This window comes from Panthera leo, chromosome B1 (genome assembly GCF_018350215.1).
Source record: "Panthera leo isolate Ple1 chromosome B1, P.leo_Ple1_pat1.1, whole genome shotgun sequence".
Lineage (NCBI taxonomy): Eukaryota > Metazoa > Chordata > Mammalia > Carnivora > Felidae > Panthera > Panthera leo.
In genome coordinates, this window is record NC_056682.1 from 132,412,144 (window position 1) to 132,430,135 (window position 17,992).

The window sequence follows — 17,992 nt, forward strand, 5'->3', positions numbered from 1 at the left end:
CTCTGTGTGTCTCTCTGTCTTCAAATTGCCTTCTTATGAAGACATCAGTCATGTTGGATTAGGAACCCACTCTACTCAGTATATCTTCATCTCAACTAAACTAATTACATCTGCAATGACCCAATTTCCAAACAAGGCCACATTCATAGATGTAGGAATTAGAACTTCAACATACTTGGGGGGGGGGGGCACAATTAGCTCCTAACAGTAGTATTTCTTTATTACCCTTTGAATGGCTGCAGGATCTGTTGTAATCTCCTATTTGATTTTGACATAATTTATGTCTTCTCTTTTTTTGTGCCCATCCTGCTAGAGGATTTTCAATTTTATTTCTTTTTCAAAGAATCAGCATTTTGTTTAATTACTTTTCTCTATTAGTTTTCTGTTTTCACTTTCATTGATTTCCACTCTTATAGTTATTATTTCCCTCCTGCTGCTTGTGTTGGGTTTGTTTTGCCCTTGTTTGTCTAGTTTGTTAAGTTAGGTTAGATTATTGATCTGACACCTCCAGAAGGGCTTTGGACACACTGCCAGGGAGAGTCTGCCTGTATTCTGCTTGACCCATCTCAAAATGCTTTGAGGCTGGAGGATAAGTGCTACAAACCAACTGTTTGTATGCCTCCCTCCCTGACCAAATTCATATGTTAAAATCCTAATCCCAATGTGATGGGATTTGGGAGATGTGATTAGGTCAGGAGGGTTCAGCCCAGAATGACCAACCTCATAAAAGAGGCTCCAGAGAGATCCCTAGTCCTTTTCACCACATGAGGACACAGTGAAAAGATGGCTGTCTATGAACCAGAGCTCTCACCAAACACCAAATCTTCTGGTGCCATGATCTTGGATTTCTCAGCCTTCAGGACTGTGAGAAATAAGTTTCTCTTATTTATAAACAACACAGTTTGTGGTATTTTTGTTATAGCAGCCCTAACAGACTAAGACAATGGGGGACTTCTTTAGAAGAACATGTCAGCCTTAGCACTTAATCCCCTTCCTCTCCACCATCAGTATCTAGAAGGAGGGGTGATGTGTGGAGAAAGTTAGGTATTTGAGTTTTACCTAGGGGTAGGCCTCCCCTCACCCTTTCTCACCTTCAAGAAGTTGGATATATCATTTCCATGCAAAACTTCTGTACTTTTACTCAATAATATCCAAATAATAACTTCAAAGTATCACCTTGATATGATATAAGTGGTGGTGGTAATACTTAGGTCACCTTTAGGACACTTCTTTTGAATTTTCCCTTAGGTCTGCCCCATATTCTTTTGGTAGTTTCTCAAAGGCAACTGAGCTTTTGTCTATTTAGTTGCTGACCTTTGCTTTCAATTTGACTAGGTGAGTATGTTCAGCCTCATGGATCTCCCACATTTATTTGTTTGCACTTGGGGGTGGAGGGGCGTATATTATTGGAGATTTGGACCTAATATGCAATATGTAGCTGCACTTTGGATTAAAACAAGCAGATTAGATTAGTCAGACATGAATCATTAAGGTGTTTGGAATAAAATAGATGAAGTCAAAGAGACCGCATGGAAACAATACTGCAGTTAAACAATACTGTGTTAGAGAATGTGTACTCTGGTTCTGGATGTTGCAAGTGGAGAACACAATACATAATGCTTTAGTATGTGAATTCACTAAATTGAAGATGTGTAAAAAACTGCCTCATTAAATTGTGAAGTAGAAAATAGTTTTTTCTTCAATCTCTACAAACAGGGTTTTAAAGTCTTTTTTTTGCCTGCTGAGTGCAGATCGATAACAGAACTGCTTTAGTTATTTGCCTCTGCCCTGCTCCACAGGGGAGACTGTCCCCCCGGGGAGTTTTGTTGTTACCGTTATAATTACAATCAAACATTCTTTGGAACCATTGTTACTAGAAACCTGAAAAATTGAGTATGAGATGCAGGAAAAGGCTGTGCCAGGGACCAGTAAAAAATAGTTCCAAATCCTGGTTAGGTTATGCTATTGACATGGAAAAAGGATGATAAGATTGTCAGATTGCGTCCGAAGTGAGTGTCTACAGGGTTATTAATGGATACATATGTGATAGGACACAGTTTAAACAGTTTTTTTATTTATAAAAATGTATTAATTCCTTTTCCTTGACTTTATGTAAGAAGTAAGCCATGAAGGAATTGCTCTAATACTTTTGTATCAATGTATAAGATATTAAAAATATTTTTTTAATATTTATTTTTTTGAGAGAGAGAGATAGAGAGCCAGAGTGTGAGTGGGGGAGAGGCAGAGAGAGAGGGAGACACTGAATCTGAAGTAGGCTCCAGGCTTGGAACTGTCAGCACAGAGCCTGATGCGGGTTTCGAACCCATGAACTGTGAGATCATGACCTGAGCCAAAGTCAGACGCTTAACAGTCTGAGCCACCCAGGTGCCCAAGAATTATTTTAAGGACATTATTCATCATAAATTTTTCTATTCTACTAGCTCTTTCCTCCTACCCTTAATTTTTCAACATTTCAAAACCTTGAGAAAAATTGAAAGAATAATACATTTTGCCACATTAGTTTCTCTAGCTTGTGTACTGTTCCCCCCCCCCCGCCCCGAATCAATAGAAAGTAAATTACAAAAACCATGGCACATCACTCCTAAATATTTCATTTATACATTTCTGAAGAATATGGAAATTCATTTCATAAATATGATGCCATGATCACACCTAAGAAAATTAACAATAGTTCCACAATATCATCTAACGTACTGTGTATATTCAAATTACTGTAATTGTCCCCAAAATGTATTTTATAGTCTTGTTTCTTTCTCAGTCCAGCTGCCAACAAAGGTCATGTTTTGCCCTTGGTTATGCCCGTTTATGCTTTTAATCTCGAATAGTTTAACACCCTTCTTTTCCAGGATTGAAAGATTTAGAAAATAAAAATACAGAATGTTCAGTTAATTTGAATGTCGGCTAAACAATGAATCATCCCTTAGTATAATATATTCCATGCTTACACTAAAAGATGATCTTGTCATTCATCTGACATTCAAATTTAACACAGTGTTCTGTATTTTATCTGGAAACTTAACTTTTTGGAAAGTTCAGACCAGTTGCATTGTAGAGTAACTCAAACTCTGGGTCTGTTTGTTTTCTTATGATTTGATTCTGTTAAACATTTTTCTACAAAAACGTTTCACAGGTGATGGTGCATGTTTCTTATTGCATGACATTAGGACATATACCCAGTCGTCCCATTTGTGAAGCTAAGTTTGATTCCTGGATGAACGTGGTGACCACCAAATCTCTTCTTCCTTTGGAATTACTAATTTGTGGGATGATCTTCTAAGACCAGGTGATAATCTTGTTGCCAGTGACATTTCGTGCAATTATTTTAACATTCATTAGAGGTCATTTCCTGAATCAATAGTACACTGTGGGTGGCAAAATGATTTTCAAATTTCATCATCCTGTCTACATTTACTATTAGTTGGCATTCATCTGTAAAGAAGATCTTTCCTTCTTCTATGCGTACACTATATACTAATGAAACTAAAAAAATTTCAGTCTGTTAGAATTCATTTTTGCCATTATTCTTTTTATTCTCAAATTACTCCAGTTTTGGCCAATGGAAATCCTCAAGTTGGGTCTTGAGTCCCTCGGTTGTGACCCCATTTTGTGTTTGAGGTCTCCCTTGCATTCTATCCTTGAAGAGATTTCCCTGGCTCGTTTTTTACTCATTTTACCCAAGGAACAGGAATCAGCTCCCCCCCACCCCCAAAGCCTGTGACAGCTATCAGTTTACTGCTGTCCTGCTTTGTAATACTAGAATGGGACCCTATAAACATGCTTCCTTTGCCAGCTGGCACAATGGGAAGCTTTGTCAGTAGATGGCACTGGAGGGACACTGCAGGAAACAGGCTTCTCTTGCTGGCCTGTGTCCTCTCTTTTTTGCTCCTCCTGTGCAAGCATTGTGCAAGAACGCCCAGTGGCAGTCACTCTCCAGTTAGTTTTTCTGGCACCTGGGCCTGCAGTATTTTGCTCTGCAGTGGTGGCCCGTGGTTTCCTGCTTGCTGGCATCAGTCTCCTGGATCTCCAGTGGGAAGTGTCCTGTTTGCCAACTTCAGCCCACCAGCTATGGATCAGCTGTAGCAAACTTCTCTACCATCTCCTGGGCTATAGCTACATTCTCTCTAATGAAGTCTGAATCTCAGTTTTAGGGAGAGGGCCCCTCTTTGCAAATTGTCCCTTATTTGGGTACTGTTAGCCTTGTGATGCTGTTTAGGTTCTCTTTTATCTCATCTGGTTAATATTCTGTTTCTAGTTAATAATGTTTTATGTTAAACTTTCCCTGTTCAAATTAGTAGTCTGTTTCCTGTTGTCTAATTGAACCCAGACTAGTACAGTTGAGAGAATAGTGTTTGAATGATGCCACCATTCAGAGATACAGTTTCTGAATTAAATCGGTATGTGTTTGGATTTGAGCATAGTGTTAAGCTGCTCGCCAGTGGGAAAAGGGATGCTTGTATTTTGTCAGGCAGGGACAACACAATTAGTAAAGCTATTACCTGTGGTTGATTGTGATGAAGTGCTAAATGAAGCGGGTCCCAAGGGACTGCTGTACCTCACTAATGATGGCTTCAAGGATGGTGGTGTCTTAGCCTGTTTGAGCTACTGTAACCAAAGTACCAAAAAGACTCAGTGCCTTATGAACAACAGATATTGACTTCTGACAGTTCTGGAGGCTGGGAAATTCAAGATCAAGGCATCAGTAGAGCTGGTGTCTGGTAAGGGCCTGCTTCCTGGATCATGGATAGCCATTTTCTTCCCTTGTCCTCCCATGGTGAAAAGGGCCAGGGAGCTCTCAGGGGTCTCTTTTATAAGGACATCGATCCCATTCATGAGGACTCTACTCTTATGACCTAATCACCTCCCACAAACCCCACCTCTAATACCCTCATGTTGGGGATTAGGTTTCAACAAATGAATTTTGGAGGGACACAAACATTTAGTTTATAGCAGGTGATAGGGGATTGGGTCTTCTCATAGTTAAAAAGCTTTTCCCACACCCAAGTTATAAAGTAACTCCCTCGTGTATTTGTCTAATGGTTTTATAGTTCCCTTTTATTTATTTTTTTAATGTTTATTTTTGAGAGAGAGCGTGCGCACACTAGAGAGAGAGAGAGAGAGAGTGTGGGGGGGAGGGCTAGAGAGAGAGAGGGGAAACAGAAGATCTGAAGAGGGTTCTGCGCTGACAGCAGAGAGCCTGATGCAGGCTCAAACTCTAGAACTGCAAGATCATGACCTGAGCTGAAGCTGAATGCTTAACCAACTAAGCCACCCAGGTGCCCTTTATACTTTCCTTTTAAATTTACATCTCTGGTCTATTTGGAGATTTTTCTGATGTACAGTGTGAGTTATGGACCCAATTTTATCTTTTCCCAAATGGGTATCCAGTCACTCAACATCATTTATTTAAAAGTCCATCTTTTCCCAAGTGATCTTAGATGCCATATACTAATTTTCATAGGTACTTGGGTCGGTTTTTAGATTTACTACTCCCTTCCCACTCTATTTGTTTGCCAGTACCACAGTATTTTTTTTTAATGTTTATTTGTGAGACAGAAAGAGACAGAGCATGAGTGGGGGGCGGGGGCAGAGAGAGAGGGAGACACAGAGTCTGAAATAAGCTCCAGGTTCTGAGCTGTCAGCACAGAGCCTGATATGAGGCTCGAACCCATGAACCGTGAGATCATGACCTGAGCCGAAGTCGGACGCTTAACCAAATGAGCCACCCAGGCACCCCGGTACCACAGTATTTTTATTAGAGAGGCTTTATAGCCTGATTTAATACTTGTTAGGGCTAGTCCTCTCTTACTGCTTTTATTTCCCTTCCATTATTGTATGTTTATTTTTCCGCATGAACTTTAGAATTAGTTTGCATAACTCTAGGAAAAAGTTTACCTTCATTTTAATTGGAATCACATTTATATATTGCATGGGGAGGGTTGTCATCTTTGTGGTATTCAGTTGTCCTATATGAGAACAAATGATGTCTTTCCATTTATTCAAGTCTTTTTTGGCTTACAGAAGTGTTTCACAGTTTTTCTAATATAGCTTTTTTTATTTTTTTACATTTATTTATTTTTGATAGGCAGAGAGAGACAGAACACAAGTGGGGGAGGGGCAGAGAGAGAAGGAGACACAAAATCCTAAGCAGGCTCCAGGCTCTGAGCTGTCAGCACAGAGCCCGACGCGGGGCTCAAACTCACAAACCACAAGATCATGACCAGAGCTGAAGTCGGATGCTTAACCGACTGAGCCACCCAGGTGCCCTGGTTTTGTTCTGATATTAAATGACATATCTTTAAATGGTTACTGTTTGTATTTTGGTATGTGTGTTTCAGGTACATTTTATATTATGGTACCTTACAGAAATTGTTCAGTACTGGTTCTGTTTTCTAGGTGTAGTATTACATGATCTATATAGAGATATAATTTAATTCTTTCTCAAATCTTACGCATCTATATACTTGTGATCATTGGCTCTTATCTCCAATGCTGCCTCTATTGTTTCTCCATTAAGTGTGATGCTGGTTTTTGAGCTGAGATGTGAAACATTTCATCATGTCAAGAAAGTATCTCTTAATTTTAATTTTATTTTTATGAAATTAAGAATGAGTGTTAACTGTTGGTGGGAATGCAAACTGGTGCAGCCACTCTGGAAAACAGTGTGGAGGTTCCTCAAAAAATTAAAAATAGATCTACCCTATGACCCAGCAATAGCACTGCTAGGAATTTACCTAAGGGATACCAGAGTGCTGATGCATAGGGGCACTGGTACCCCAATGTTTATAGCAGCACTTTCAACAATAGCCAAATTATGGAAAGCCTAAATGTCCATCAACTGATGAATGGATAAAGAAATTGTGGTTTATATACACAATGGAATACTACGTGGCAATGAGAAAGAATGAAATCTGGCCTTTTGTAGCAACGTGGATGGAACAGGAGAGTGTTATGCTAAGTGAGATAAGTCATACAGAGAAAGACAGATACCATATGTTTTCACTCTTATGTGCATCCTGAGAAACTTAACAGAAGACCATGGAAAGGGGAAGTAAAAAAAAAAAAAGAGGTTAGAGAGGGAGGGAGCTAAAACGTAAGAGACTCTTAAAAACTGAGAACAAACTGAGGGTTGATGGGGGGTGGGAGGGAGGGGAGGGTGGGTGATGGGTATTGAGGAGGGCACCTGTTGGGATGAGCACTGGGTGTTATATGGAAACCAATTTGACAATAAATTTCATATAAAAAAAAAGAATGAGTGTTAAAATTTGTCAAAAGCTATGCTACATTTTATTATGTGTTCACAATTATTTCTTTTTTCCCTTCTTCTATCATGATATATATTGTTGGGAGAGACTACTTACCTATACACTGGTTTTGGGTTTGAGCATGTGACTTGCTTTAAACGATGGAATTTGATCAACAGTAGTAGTTTGTCAAGTTCAGAGTCCAAAGCATCATATGTTTCTACTCACCCCTTTTGTGTTTCTGCCTCTACCATCAGAAAGACATGCCCTGAGTAGTTGATGATCCAAATAGAGGAGAATATGGAGTAGACCTGAATCCGTCCTGCAGCCTCAAGCATAACCACCCTTGCCAACCCACAGACTGGAGAGTGAAAAAAAGAAAAATATTTGATGTGGTAAGCCACTGAGATATCGGGGGTGTTTGTTACTATTTTCACAGTAGTAATAGCTCACTAACACAAAATCCTTTCTATCATCTACACATCTAATCAACATTTTTCTCCTTAGATCTAACTACATGATGAACTGCTAATGTATTTACTAATATTCAAGCTTCGTTGTCTGGGAATAACCTCACCCCTCCATTATGATACACTCCTTAAACTTGATTTTACATTATTTGGGATTATTCCATTCCTAGTCATGAGTGAGATTGCTTTATAGTTTTCTCTTGTGTGTCTATGTGTGTTTGCGTGTGTGTGTAATCTTTACCAGGTTTGGGTGTTAAAATTATACTTGTTTCATAAAGATCATATGAGAGTTTTCCCTCTGTGCTACTATTTAAATGATATTGGGCTTATCTGGACTTTGAAAGTTTGATAGAATTCCCCTGTAAAATCATTTGGGTCTAATTTTTACAGTTAGTTCTTTGATAACTTCTTCTCTTTCCTTTATAGAAATCTGTCTATTTATGCTTTCCATGTATAGCAAGGTCAATTTTGGTAAATTGTATTTTCCTAGAAAATAATCCAATTCATATAGGTTTTCCATTTTATTTGTATGAGTTGTATAAAGTAGTCTTTTGATATTTAAAAATTTACCTTTCATTGGTTATCTCCTTGTTTTTATTTCTTATTTGTGCTTTCTTCCTTTATTGGGTTAGTGGTTTTTATTTTTTTTTTTTACTTAAAAAATTTTTTTAATGTTTATGTTTTATTTATATTTGAGAGAGAGAGACAGAGCGCCACCAGGGGAGGGGCAGAGAGACAGAGACAGAATCTGAAGCAGGCTCCAGGCTCCAAGCTGTGAGCTGCAAGCTGTCAGCACAGAGCCCAACACGGGGCTCGAACTCCCTAACTATGAGATCATCACTTGAGCCCAGGTCGGGTGCTTAACTGACTGAACCACCCAGGCGCCCTGGGTTGGTTCATGGTTTATCTATTATGTTGTTGTTGTTTTTCACAAACAGAAGACATTTTTATTTATTAGTTTCTACTATTTTTCTGTTCTCTACCTCATTACTTTTGCTCTTTTATTTATTATCTCCTTCCTTCTGGTTTCTTTTGCTCTTTTCAAATTTTGAAGATGGGAGCTCAATTTATTTTCTTTTTATTAATGTGTTTGTAGCTGCAGCATTTTAAGGCTATGGATTTTCTGTGATCACTGATTTAACTATACTCTATTGGTTTTGTGTTTTCATACAATTCTTTTTTATAAATTCTTAATTTTTCCCCTTTTGTCCTAAAAGTTATTTAATAAAGAATTTTTAAATTTCCAAATGGGATTTCTAGTTTCAGAAAGAGCAGAGGAGCAAGCCATGGAACTAAAAATGCTTGCTCAACTTCAGGCTTCCAGAACTTTTAGTTTTGAATGAAATTGAAAATCTTGATTATTACCTGAAACTGCATTTAAGAATTTTCCAGTACAATTTTCCAGTACAAGGGAACTGATTATTATCTATGAGGGATCAAAATAGCTATGGGAAAAAATAGCTATGGAATCTATCAGGGTTTCTTCCAAGGGCAAGAAAGCAATAAATTTGCTGAGCAAATTAATGGTGAGTGAAACAATAAAATTGATTTGTGATTGCATATTGCATACAGGCTTTCATTAGCTTTCGTATCAGCTTTGTGAAAATTAGAAAAAGGTGCTCCATTGGGAGGGAGTATGTGGCCTGTGGAGTCCTGCATGGTTGGAGAATTCCTGGCTGAATATCACCCCCCACTTGAATTCTGTTACCTTAACTAGGAACTTTAGCTCAGCCGGAAACTGTACAGTTAATCCAGAAGACCCTAGATTGCTCTCTACTAAGTTTAGCAGGTTCATTAAAATAGTTACACTTGTTAACGGCTGGGCAATTGTGGGAAAAAATAAAAATAAGAAAAGCAACCGATTGCTAAGACAGTGCATCTTAAACGCTCTCACCCAAAAAAGTGATGATTATGTGATAGGATAGAGGAGGTGACGAGATAGAGGGTGTTAACTAATGTTATGGTGGTCATCATTTTTCAGTATATAAGTGTATCAGATCATCATGTGGTACACCTTAAACTTACACAATGTTATATGTCATTTTTATGTCAATAAAGCTGGGGGTGGGGGGAAGAAAAGCCACAGATACCACCAAACTCTCATTATACTTGAGGTATAAGATTTATTCACACACACAAAAAGTAATCACAACCAAATGTACACTAATTTAAAAAACAAAAGATTATAGTGACATAAAATTTTATATTCTCTTTTATAAGTGTGTAAAAGTATTTTGTTTGCTTCTACATAAATTTCCATTCATAAAAGAATAGCAAACATTAAAATGCGGTGATAGTTTGCATTTCTTACATGGAAAGAACATAGACCAAACCCTGGAGCTTTAGTTTACAAGGATGTTACCATGAAGCGACACACTAAACGAATGATCAAAAATAGTATCTATTTCCAGATCCATATACATATACATTCACCAACTAAGCTGAGAAATAAACATTTCATATTGTCTCCCATCTTGCTATCATGTATTTTTCTTCTTTTTACTAAAAGCAGAGTAAGAAACTGCACTTTCTCCTTTTAATTGACCTCAGAAGATGCACTATCTAATTCATGAGAAACGCGGAATTTCAGGTGTTTATCTTGTTCCTCACTCTCAGCGTGTTGGTCTAGCTCCTTTTCACTGCTTTGAACTGTTTGGCCAACAAGCTCACTGCTGACATCAGAACTTTCCTGACTACCAATCTCATGGGAATGCTTATTGTTCTCATCACTTGCCTTCAGCTTATACTCTTTGGAGTGCTTGCGGCTCTTGGTTTCCATACTGTGGTCATCCACCTGACTTGTTTCCTGACTGTCCTTCACATGGCTGTTGTCCCTGTCAGGAGACCGCCGCACGGTGTGGGAAAGGAGGACGGCATTGAAGTCATCTTTCGTACTCTGACTTTTCACAAGTGATGTGAAGTCCTCCTCTGTAGAATCAGGATACTGAATCACAGAACAAATGGAAGAAAGATGAAATGAATAGTCAGGGATGGGCGTGTTGTAATTCTGCTTCCTAACTTTTAGGCCAATTTATACTAAAAATTGTCTAAATTTGGCCAAAGCAAAAACCAAGACTAGCATGTTACTTTGCATTTTGCCAAGCCTTTTCACATATTCATCTCCTTTAATTTAACAGGTACATCAATTAGGCATATGATGAAGACTATGAATTAGGTCTCATGACCCCTGTTTTACATAAAGGGAAAATGAATTGAAAGTTAAAAAGTAAAATGAATAGTAAATGGCAAGTCTATGTGTCAAATACAGATTCTTCCACTACACATTTAGTGTCATTTGCCACTCTCCAATTCATCTTAGGTATTTAGCTTCAAAACATGACCATTATATTGTGAAGATAATTGCTGTTTTCCAAAGTTTTTTTTCCTTTAATCTAAAAAAGTGAATAGAATAAATGCTTTATAGCCAGGATTTGGAAAAAGAGCAGTGTGATTGAGAGGCAAAATTAGGGAGAAATAGCATGGCCTTAAACATAAAATCACCAATGGGAAAAATATTTGTGTTCTAGAGTCATAAATTAATAATGCTAACTGAATGAATGAATGTGCATATGCACACCTGGAGTTCCTAGAATTGGGCTCTAATCATAAATATCTGATGTGTCTGTTAAAGGATTTACCTGGTCCTCATATCTGTGGGACTTCTTAGATTTGGACCTCAGTCCATAAGCCACACTATCACCTCGGCCATCATATGAGTCTCTTGTGGGGACAGCTGGGGTGAAAAATTGGGTTGCCGGAACATCGGTGGGAAAGTCAGTGACCAGTTCATCAGATTCATCAGACTGGTTAGAGTCGTCATCTGTGTCATGGGAATCAACGGAGTCCTGGCTATCTACATCGTCTCCATCGTCTTCATCATCCACATCATGGCTTTCATTGGACTTACTTGCAAGGGTCTAAAAATCAAGATGGCCAGAAAAATTCGGGTAAAGGTTTTTATTTTCCCTTAGTCTTTACAGTGTCTTTCAAACTATTTTGTTTTCAGAATCTTTGCCTTCAGAACAATGTACTCAGTGACTTTTAGGAGCAAATGTGAGTATCTTCCAATTTCGTTTTAACACAAGGATAGTGGAATCATAATCTGAGGTGTTTTGCTTGATTTTCCATAAACAATTATTTTCATAGACAATTTCAAGCAATATATGTGAGTATGACGTTTAAACTGATAACATTGCTTTTCCTCGTTCATATTAGATATTATTTAACTGACCAAATTCAATGATGAAATAAATACAGATACATAATTGTGAGGTTATTTGTTCTATTTGAAATAAGAATTCTCAGGATATTGGAGCACCCATATATTAATGCATGCACCGAAACCTAAAACCACCTCCTTATTAGCATGATAAACAAAAGGTGGATAAATTGCAGCTCAAAGCTGTCAATTAAATTAACCAGTTAATGTCTATTAAACTTCTGATTCGCAAATATACTGGGTTATTTATGTAGCTTTCCTAATTAGAGATTCTTAACATATTCAAACAGATCTTAAGGAAAACAAATTTAACTTATCTCTCTGTTTAGCAAATATATTAATAGTCCTAATAAAAAGAATAGTTGTCACATAAACAGTTATGTTAGGAACAGTAATGTTCCTAGAGACAAAATCTTGGCTTTCATAGGCATTAATTAGGTGCTTATCGGATATTGGAAAAAACACCTTCAAAATACCTTAAATAAAATGTTAAGAGGCTTAGTATTTCAAATAACAGACATTGGCAAACACTTCCTGCCACCCTAAACTTATCTGAAGAAATCTGATATTTCTGCCATTTGGTAAATACATGTTTTTCTTCTGAGCAAGTTTTACACTGGCAACTTACTGGGAAATTTGCTAACAGAATCTTGTCAGACTTGAACCTGGGCAATGTCATTCGGAGGAAGAGTGGCTTCTTTCATCTCTCTAAGGCATGGTCAGCCTCTGATTTGAGGTGAGAACTTACCTTTTGTTTGAAGTCATCAGTTTCTTCAGAGAGCACAGCATTCTGAAGAAGGAGGGACACATATCAGCCAGTGAACATCAAACGTGCCTAACATTTTAATTCAACAGTCAGCCTTTGCTGTCCCAAGCAGTTCTCAGTTTTCAGCCTCAAAAGTGGGTGGCTTAAAGTGGGAGGAAGCCACTTGACCAGATCAATTGCTAGCCGAAGCTCACATTTACCCAAGGGCTAGAAGGCTCCATTTAACTGGCCCAAATGGCCTGCATGATGGCTACTTCTTGTTGCTGTTTTCTAATTGTGAAAAATTTAATTTTTACAATTAGTTAAAATTAAAAATACCTGTAGTGCTAGGAAAGTCTGCTTCTGAGATGGGTCAGGCTTTGGCCATGTAGCTACAGCACCTGGGTATTTGTTGTAAAGCTACAAAAAATGTTGTATATTTGTCATTATTAAAAAAAGAAACATAAAGGATCTCTAAGAGATAAGCTGAAAAAAACAACTACACTTCACTGACCTTGATGGATAAGAATAATACGCATGTATATGGTCAACCAGAGCTTTAGATACCTCTTTTAGCATTTATTTGCATTGCAGATTCATTTAATATACTCTTCAAAAAAAATTTTTTTTAGTGTTTATTTATTTTTGAGAGAGAGAGAGAGAGTCCAAGCTGGGGAGGGGCAGAGAGAGAGGGGAACACAGAATCTGAAGCAGGCTCTGAGCTGTCAGCACAGAGCTCGACGAGGGGCCGGAACCCACGAACCGCGAGATCATGACCTGAGCCAAAGTCAAATGCCCAACCAACTGAGCCACCCAGGTGTCCCGAGATTCATTTAATATACTCTTACATAGCACTTACTGTGGGCCAGGCACTCTTTCAAAGTGATTTACAAATATTTATTCATTTAATCCTCTCAACACCCTGTGAGATGAGTATCATTATTATTCTCATTTTACAGATCAGGAGAAACTCAACCACAAGGAAGGTTAGTGGTAGAAAGTGGCAGAGCCAGGGTTCAAATCCAGGCAAACTGGCTCTTTGCACTGATGCATTCTGTGCATACTGAATACTGCGCAGTCCTGTGCTTGCTAGCTGAAATTTCCTCTCAGATAAAGCACAGCTAAAGCAGAAGTTCCTTAATTAGTGGTGATCTTCATTGTTTGCTCTATGGAACAAGGGGGAACTCTCTAAGGCTGTGCTGTCTGATATGGTATCCTCCAGCTATATAACATGTGGTTATTTAATTAAAATTAAGTAAAATAAAAATTCAGTTCCTCAGTTGCACTAGCTACATTTTTCATTCAATAGCCACATGTGTCTAGCTGCTCTCTGAGTGGACGGTGCAGAAATAGAATATTAACATCATCACACAGTTCTGTTGCTCTAAGGTGCCAGAGACATGAATGGTTTTTCCTCTAGCCAAGTTATTTATCTGGAAAATGATTATCCTAGTGCAGAGGAACGGAAGTTGCTCTGAGTAAGTGTCATCTGATGGGCTGTATCACCCAGAGCCAATCCCTTCACATCCCTGTCATTGAGAATGAGAATCCTGGTGGTTCCACAGAGTCCCTTTCACAGCCAGCCACCGAGTGGGGGAGGGGCGGGGAGGCAGCCAGTCAGGGGCACTTGGGGTTTCCCCAAGGCCGGATGGCTCTAACCAGAGCAGATTCACAGTGGGCTTCTCTCAAAGCATTTGCTGAAAGAAGGGGTTCCTTGCCTAAAAACGATATGAAAACTACCGGTCTAGATGAGTTCAAGTTTCCCTCTTGGAAAGATTATATACAAATATGTATATAAAGATTATATACAAATATGTTAGAACTTACATATAATTAATAATTAATATATGTATTTCCTGATGAGACATGTAATATGGGCTCATAGAGAATGTATTTATAAGTTCAATTTATGATTTAAAACAAGGTAATATGGAGACAATATAGATGAACAAAGTAAGGAGACTAAACCCCCTAATAGTCCTAACACTCACAAATAACCAGTGTTCATCTCCAGAGGTGTTTCCTATTAACTTTCCCATATTTCCTACTAGTTCTAAGGTTCTAGGATTCTGGAAGGTTGAATCCCCTGACATTTAGTAATTTGTACTGTCATAGCTTCATGTACCATATTTGTTCTCTTAAAAGCACTAATTCTTGCCTCAAATAGTGTGACCTCTATCTTTTCTGGAAATGTTAATTTTTCTGGCTTATTATTGTGATTCAATACTTGTTTTCTCAAATCAATTGGACATGCCTATAACACCTACTTGCACACCCAAATGTGCATACAGCAATATTTCTCTAAATGTCTTCATTAAGCAATCTATTCTCAGTGACCCCAGGCAACTCTCTACGGCCTTTATTCTGTTCATCTGGCATTGAGCTCTGTGCCTTTTTGTCTGAGCTCCTCAGGACAATGCCCATTTGTTGTTTGGCTGGCACAGTTTCACCTGTTTTGGAGAGGCACATACATCTATGGTGCTGGTCAAAAAGCTATAATAAAGGGTTTGATTTGGTCTTCTGTTTGGGTAGAGAATTGTTATCTAAAGTTAGCTGACAAGATCTAAACAGTGTAAACGACTTTCTTTTTATAATGGGCTTCTTAGCAAATATCTTAGAAGATATTTTGAATATTAGAGTCACACAAACTATCCAGTATGTGAGACAAATTTTAAACTTACTAAAGGGTGGAGTTTTCTACGTCTAGCATGGTATGTTGACTCATGGAAAGAAAGTCACATGACTTCATAGAATTCATCTTACATAAGTGATAATGGCCTAGAGCATTATTTTATTATATAAAAAAAAGTCTAATTTGATGTTAAGAGCATATACTTACTAAAACCTATCCAACTCTTTCTTAACTTGCAAAAGGGCTATGTCCCAATAAACCCATTGCAGGTTGAAAATATGGTAGGTCATACAGAGATGCATTGAATACACCTAACCTACCGAGTGTCATAACTTAGCCTAGCCTACCTTCAACTGCTCAGAATGGTTACATAGCCTGCAGTTGGGTAAAAGCATCTAGCACAAAGCCTATTTTATAATGAAGCGTTGAATATCTCATGTAATGTACTGAGTACTGTACTGAAAGTGAAAAACGGAATAGTTGTATTGGTGCAGAATGGTTGAAAGCATATTGGTGATTAGCCTTGTAATCATGTACCCGGCTGAAGGCTGCAGTTCACTACCACTGCCCAGCATCACAAGGGAGTATTGTACCATGTATTGTTAGCCTAGAAAAAGGTCAAAATTCAAAATTTGAAGTATGGTTTTTACTAAATGCATATGGCTTTCTCACCGTCATAAAGTTGAAAACTTGTAAATTGAACCATCATAAGTTGAGGACCATCTGTAACTGTACTTAGTATTGGCCTGGGTTGAAAGCAGGCAGTCAGTACTTACCAATTAACAGCATGACTATGAAAATAAGTAAAATGGCAACAAATATGTTTGTGGTGCCTCCTGTACAACTGCATAACTAATTTAAGGACATGATAAACCTAAAAGATGCTTACCTGCTTTTCCTCCGAGCTCCCAGAATCAGTCTGTTTAATCTTTGAAACAGAAAAGATGAAGAAAGATTACAATGTGAATGTGTTCTTAGCACATGGGAGCACACAATTCATGTATTTTGAGAAATTTCCTTTAGATTCAGCTGTACTCACTGGAATGGCGTAGGCAATGCCCAAGAGGCAAAAGCAAATCACTGCAATTCTCATGGTTATTTTTCCTGCAAAACATTTTGTAAGGAATATTTAATCTCTTTGTAGGGTAAAACCGTGATACCTTTGTTTGCTACCACATTACAAAATAATTACAAATAAAATATATTTTTTGTAGAACATTTTCTTCCTTTTGGAGAAAACTTTTGTTTCGTTCACTATGGTCTTTTGAGTTAATATTTGTAATGCCACCTCTATTCTCCATCTCTCACTATTGGGTAAGGGAGAGAGGAATGTTACGAGTCTATATTTAACTTTAAAATTTAGAGTTCCAGGGATTATACCAATACTACCTGATATCTCCAGCTGTCTAAACCTACAAAAAGATCATTAGTAATTTAATTAAAATAATAAGCTAGTGTTAGTATACTCATTTCTTAGAGAAGAAAAACACAAAAAGAAAGAACATAAAACTACAGAAAGAAACTTGCTTTCTCCATTTTTCAAGCATGCATGTTAAATGTGATTCTTAAATTATTAAAAAGATACTACTTAGGTAAAATGAAGCCATCTCAAAACTCAGTTATTTAAGAAAGACATTCTAGAAATTTGAAACAAAAAACAAAACACTGAAAACAGTCAACAGCTTTTCTATTCATGATAACAAGTCTACATAGTGTCATACAAGTATTTTGGTGAAAAATTTAACGGCTAAATACAGAAGTAAAATATTCAGGGAGGTTTTTTTTCCCCTTGAAAATAGGATGGATACATTAAATCATCAAAAAATAGCATTATTATTAGCTTACATTACCACTAAAGATCCTTTTCCTTTTAAATGCTTCCACAACCATCTGTCCATTAAAACTAATGTATATGGAAACATTTGAAAGGGGCATAGAATGTTTATTTTTTTCTGATTGGAAGAAATAGTGTTAGTTCTTTTGAGGACTCAAAGTGTTTCTGAGTTATATAGATGACTGGCTTTCAAAACAGCCAGTCACCTTTCCTCCAGGAAATCTGTAATGTATCTGGCATGCTCAATGAAAAGACAAGAACAAGTCTGCATAACAGCTTTACAGTTAAACTCTTCCTTACCACTTGCCCTTCGCCCTGAAACGAAGCTGAGTATATAGGACAGTGCACTGCGGGCTTACCTTGGTCTGTGGCTGCTGAGAAGAGAGCCCAGTCCTGGACAGTGTGGCAGTCCTGGCCTTCTCTTCTTGCTGCTGACAGCCAGGACCTCCCAGAATTTAAATGCTGCTCCAGACATTCTCCACCAACACAGGGAGGCGGAGAAATGTGTCATGAGGTTTTTTTGTCACTGCCCCACCCGTTTGCTCCCACACTTCCCCCTCTGGTTTTGTGGTTAGAAAAACAAAGAAACAAACACACAAACTACTCTGCAGTTAAAACATTACTTACGTACAATATCATTAACTAGATTTTTCATTTATGGGATTGTCATTCAGCGTCATGGAAGGGCACTGAGGGGTCCTCTAAAAAAGTGGGGAGGAATGACTAGTTCTTTTAAAGAGTTTTAGCATTTCTGAATTAGAAGAAAAATTATTAATATGAATCAGTCCTAAATAAAATGAAATGGAATAGATTTTTGTTTCTTTTGGGGT

The 17,992-nt window shown here is 37.8% G+C and overlaps 1 protein-coding gene across 2 annotated transcripts; it reads right to left on the reverse strand.

Moving 5' to 3' along the window:
- Positions 1-9,830: 9,830 nt before the first annotated feature.
- Positions 9,831-17,624, reverse strand: SPP1 (secreted phosphoprotein 1). 2 transcript variants are annotated; one of them, XM_042935937.1, is made up of 7 exons: positions 17,522-17,624; positions 16,368-16,432; positions 16,218-16,256; positions 13,036-13,116; positions 12,700-12,741; positions 11,371-11,649; positions 9,831-10,676 (listed from the first exon to the last, which is right to left on the reverse strand). In XM_042935937.1, the coding sequence occupies exons 2-7, from the start codon at positions 16,419-16,421 to the stop codon at positions 10,269-10,271; spliced, it is 903 nt and encodes a 300-aa protein (XP_042791871.1). In that variant the 5' UTR covers positions 16,422-16,432; positions 17,522-17,624; the 3' UTR covers positions 9,831-10,268. The 2 variants fall into 2 exon arrangements, with proteins under 2 accessions (XP_042791871.1, XP_042791872.1); XM_042935938.1 differs by lacking the exon at positions 13,036-13,116.
- Between the last annotated feature and the right edge of the window lie 368 nt (positions 17,625-17,992).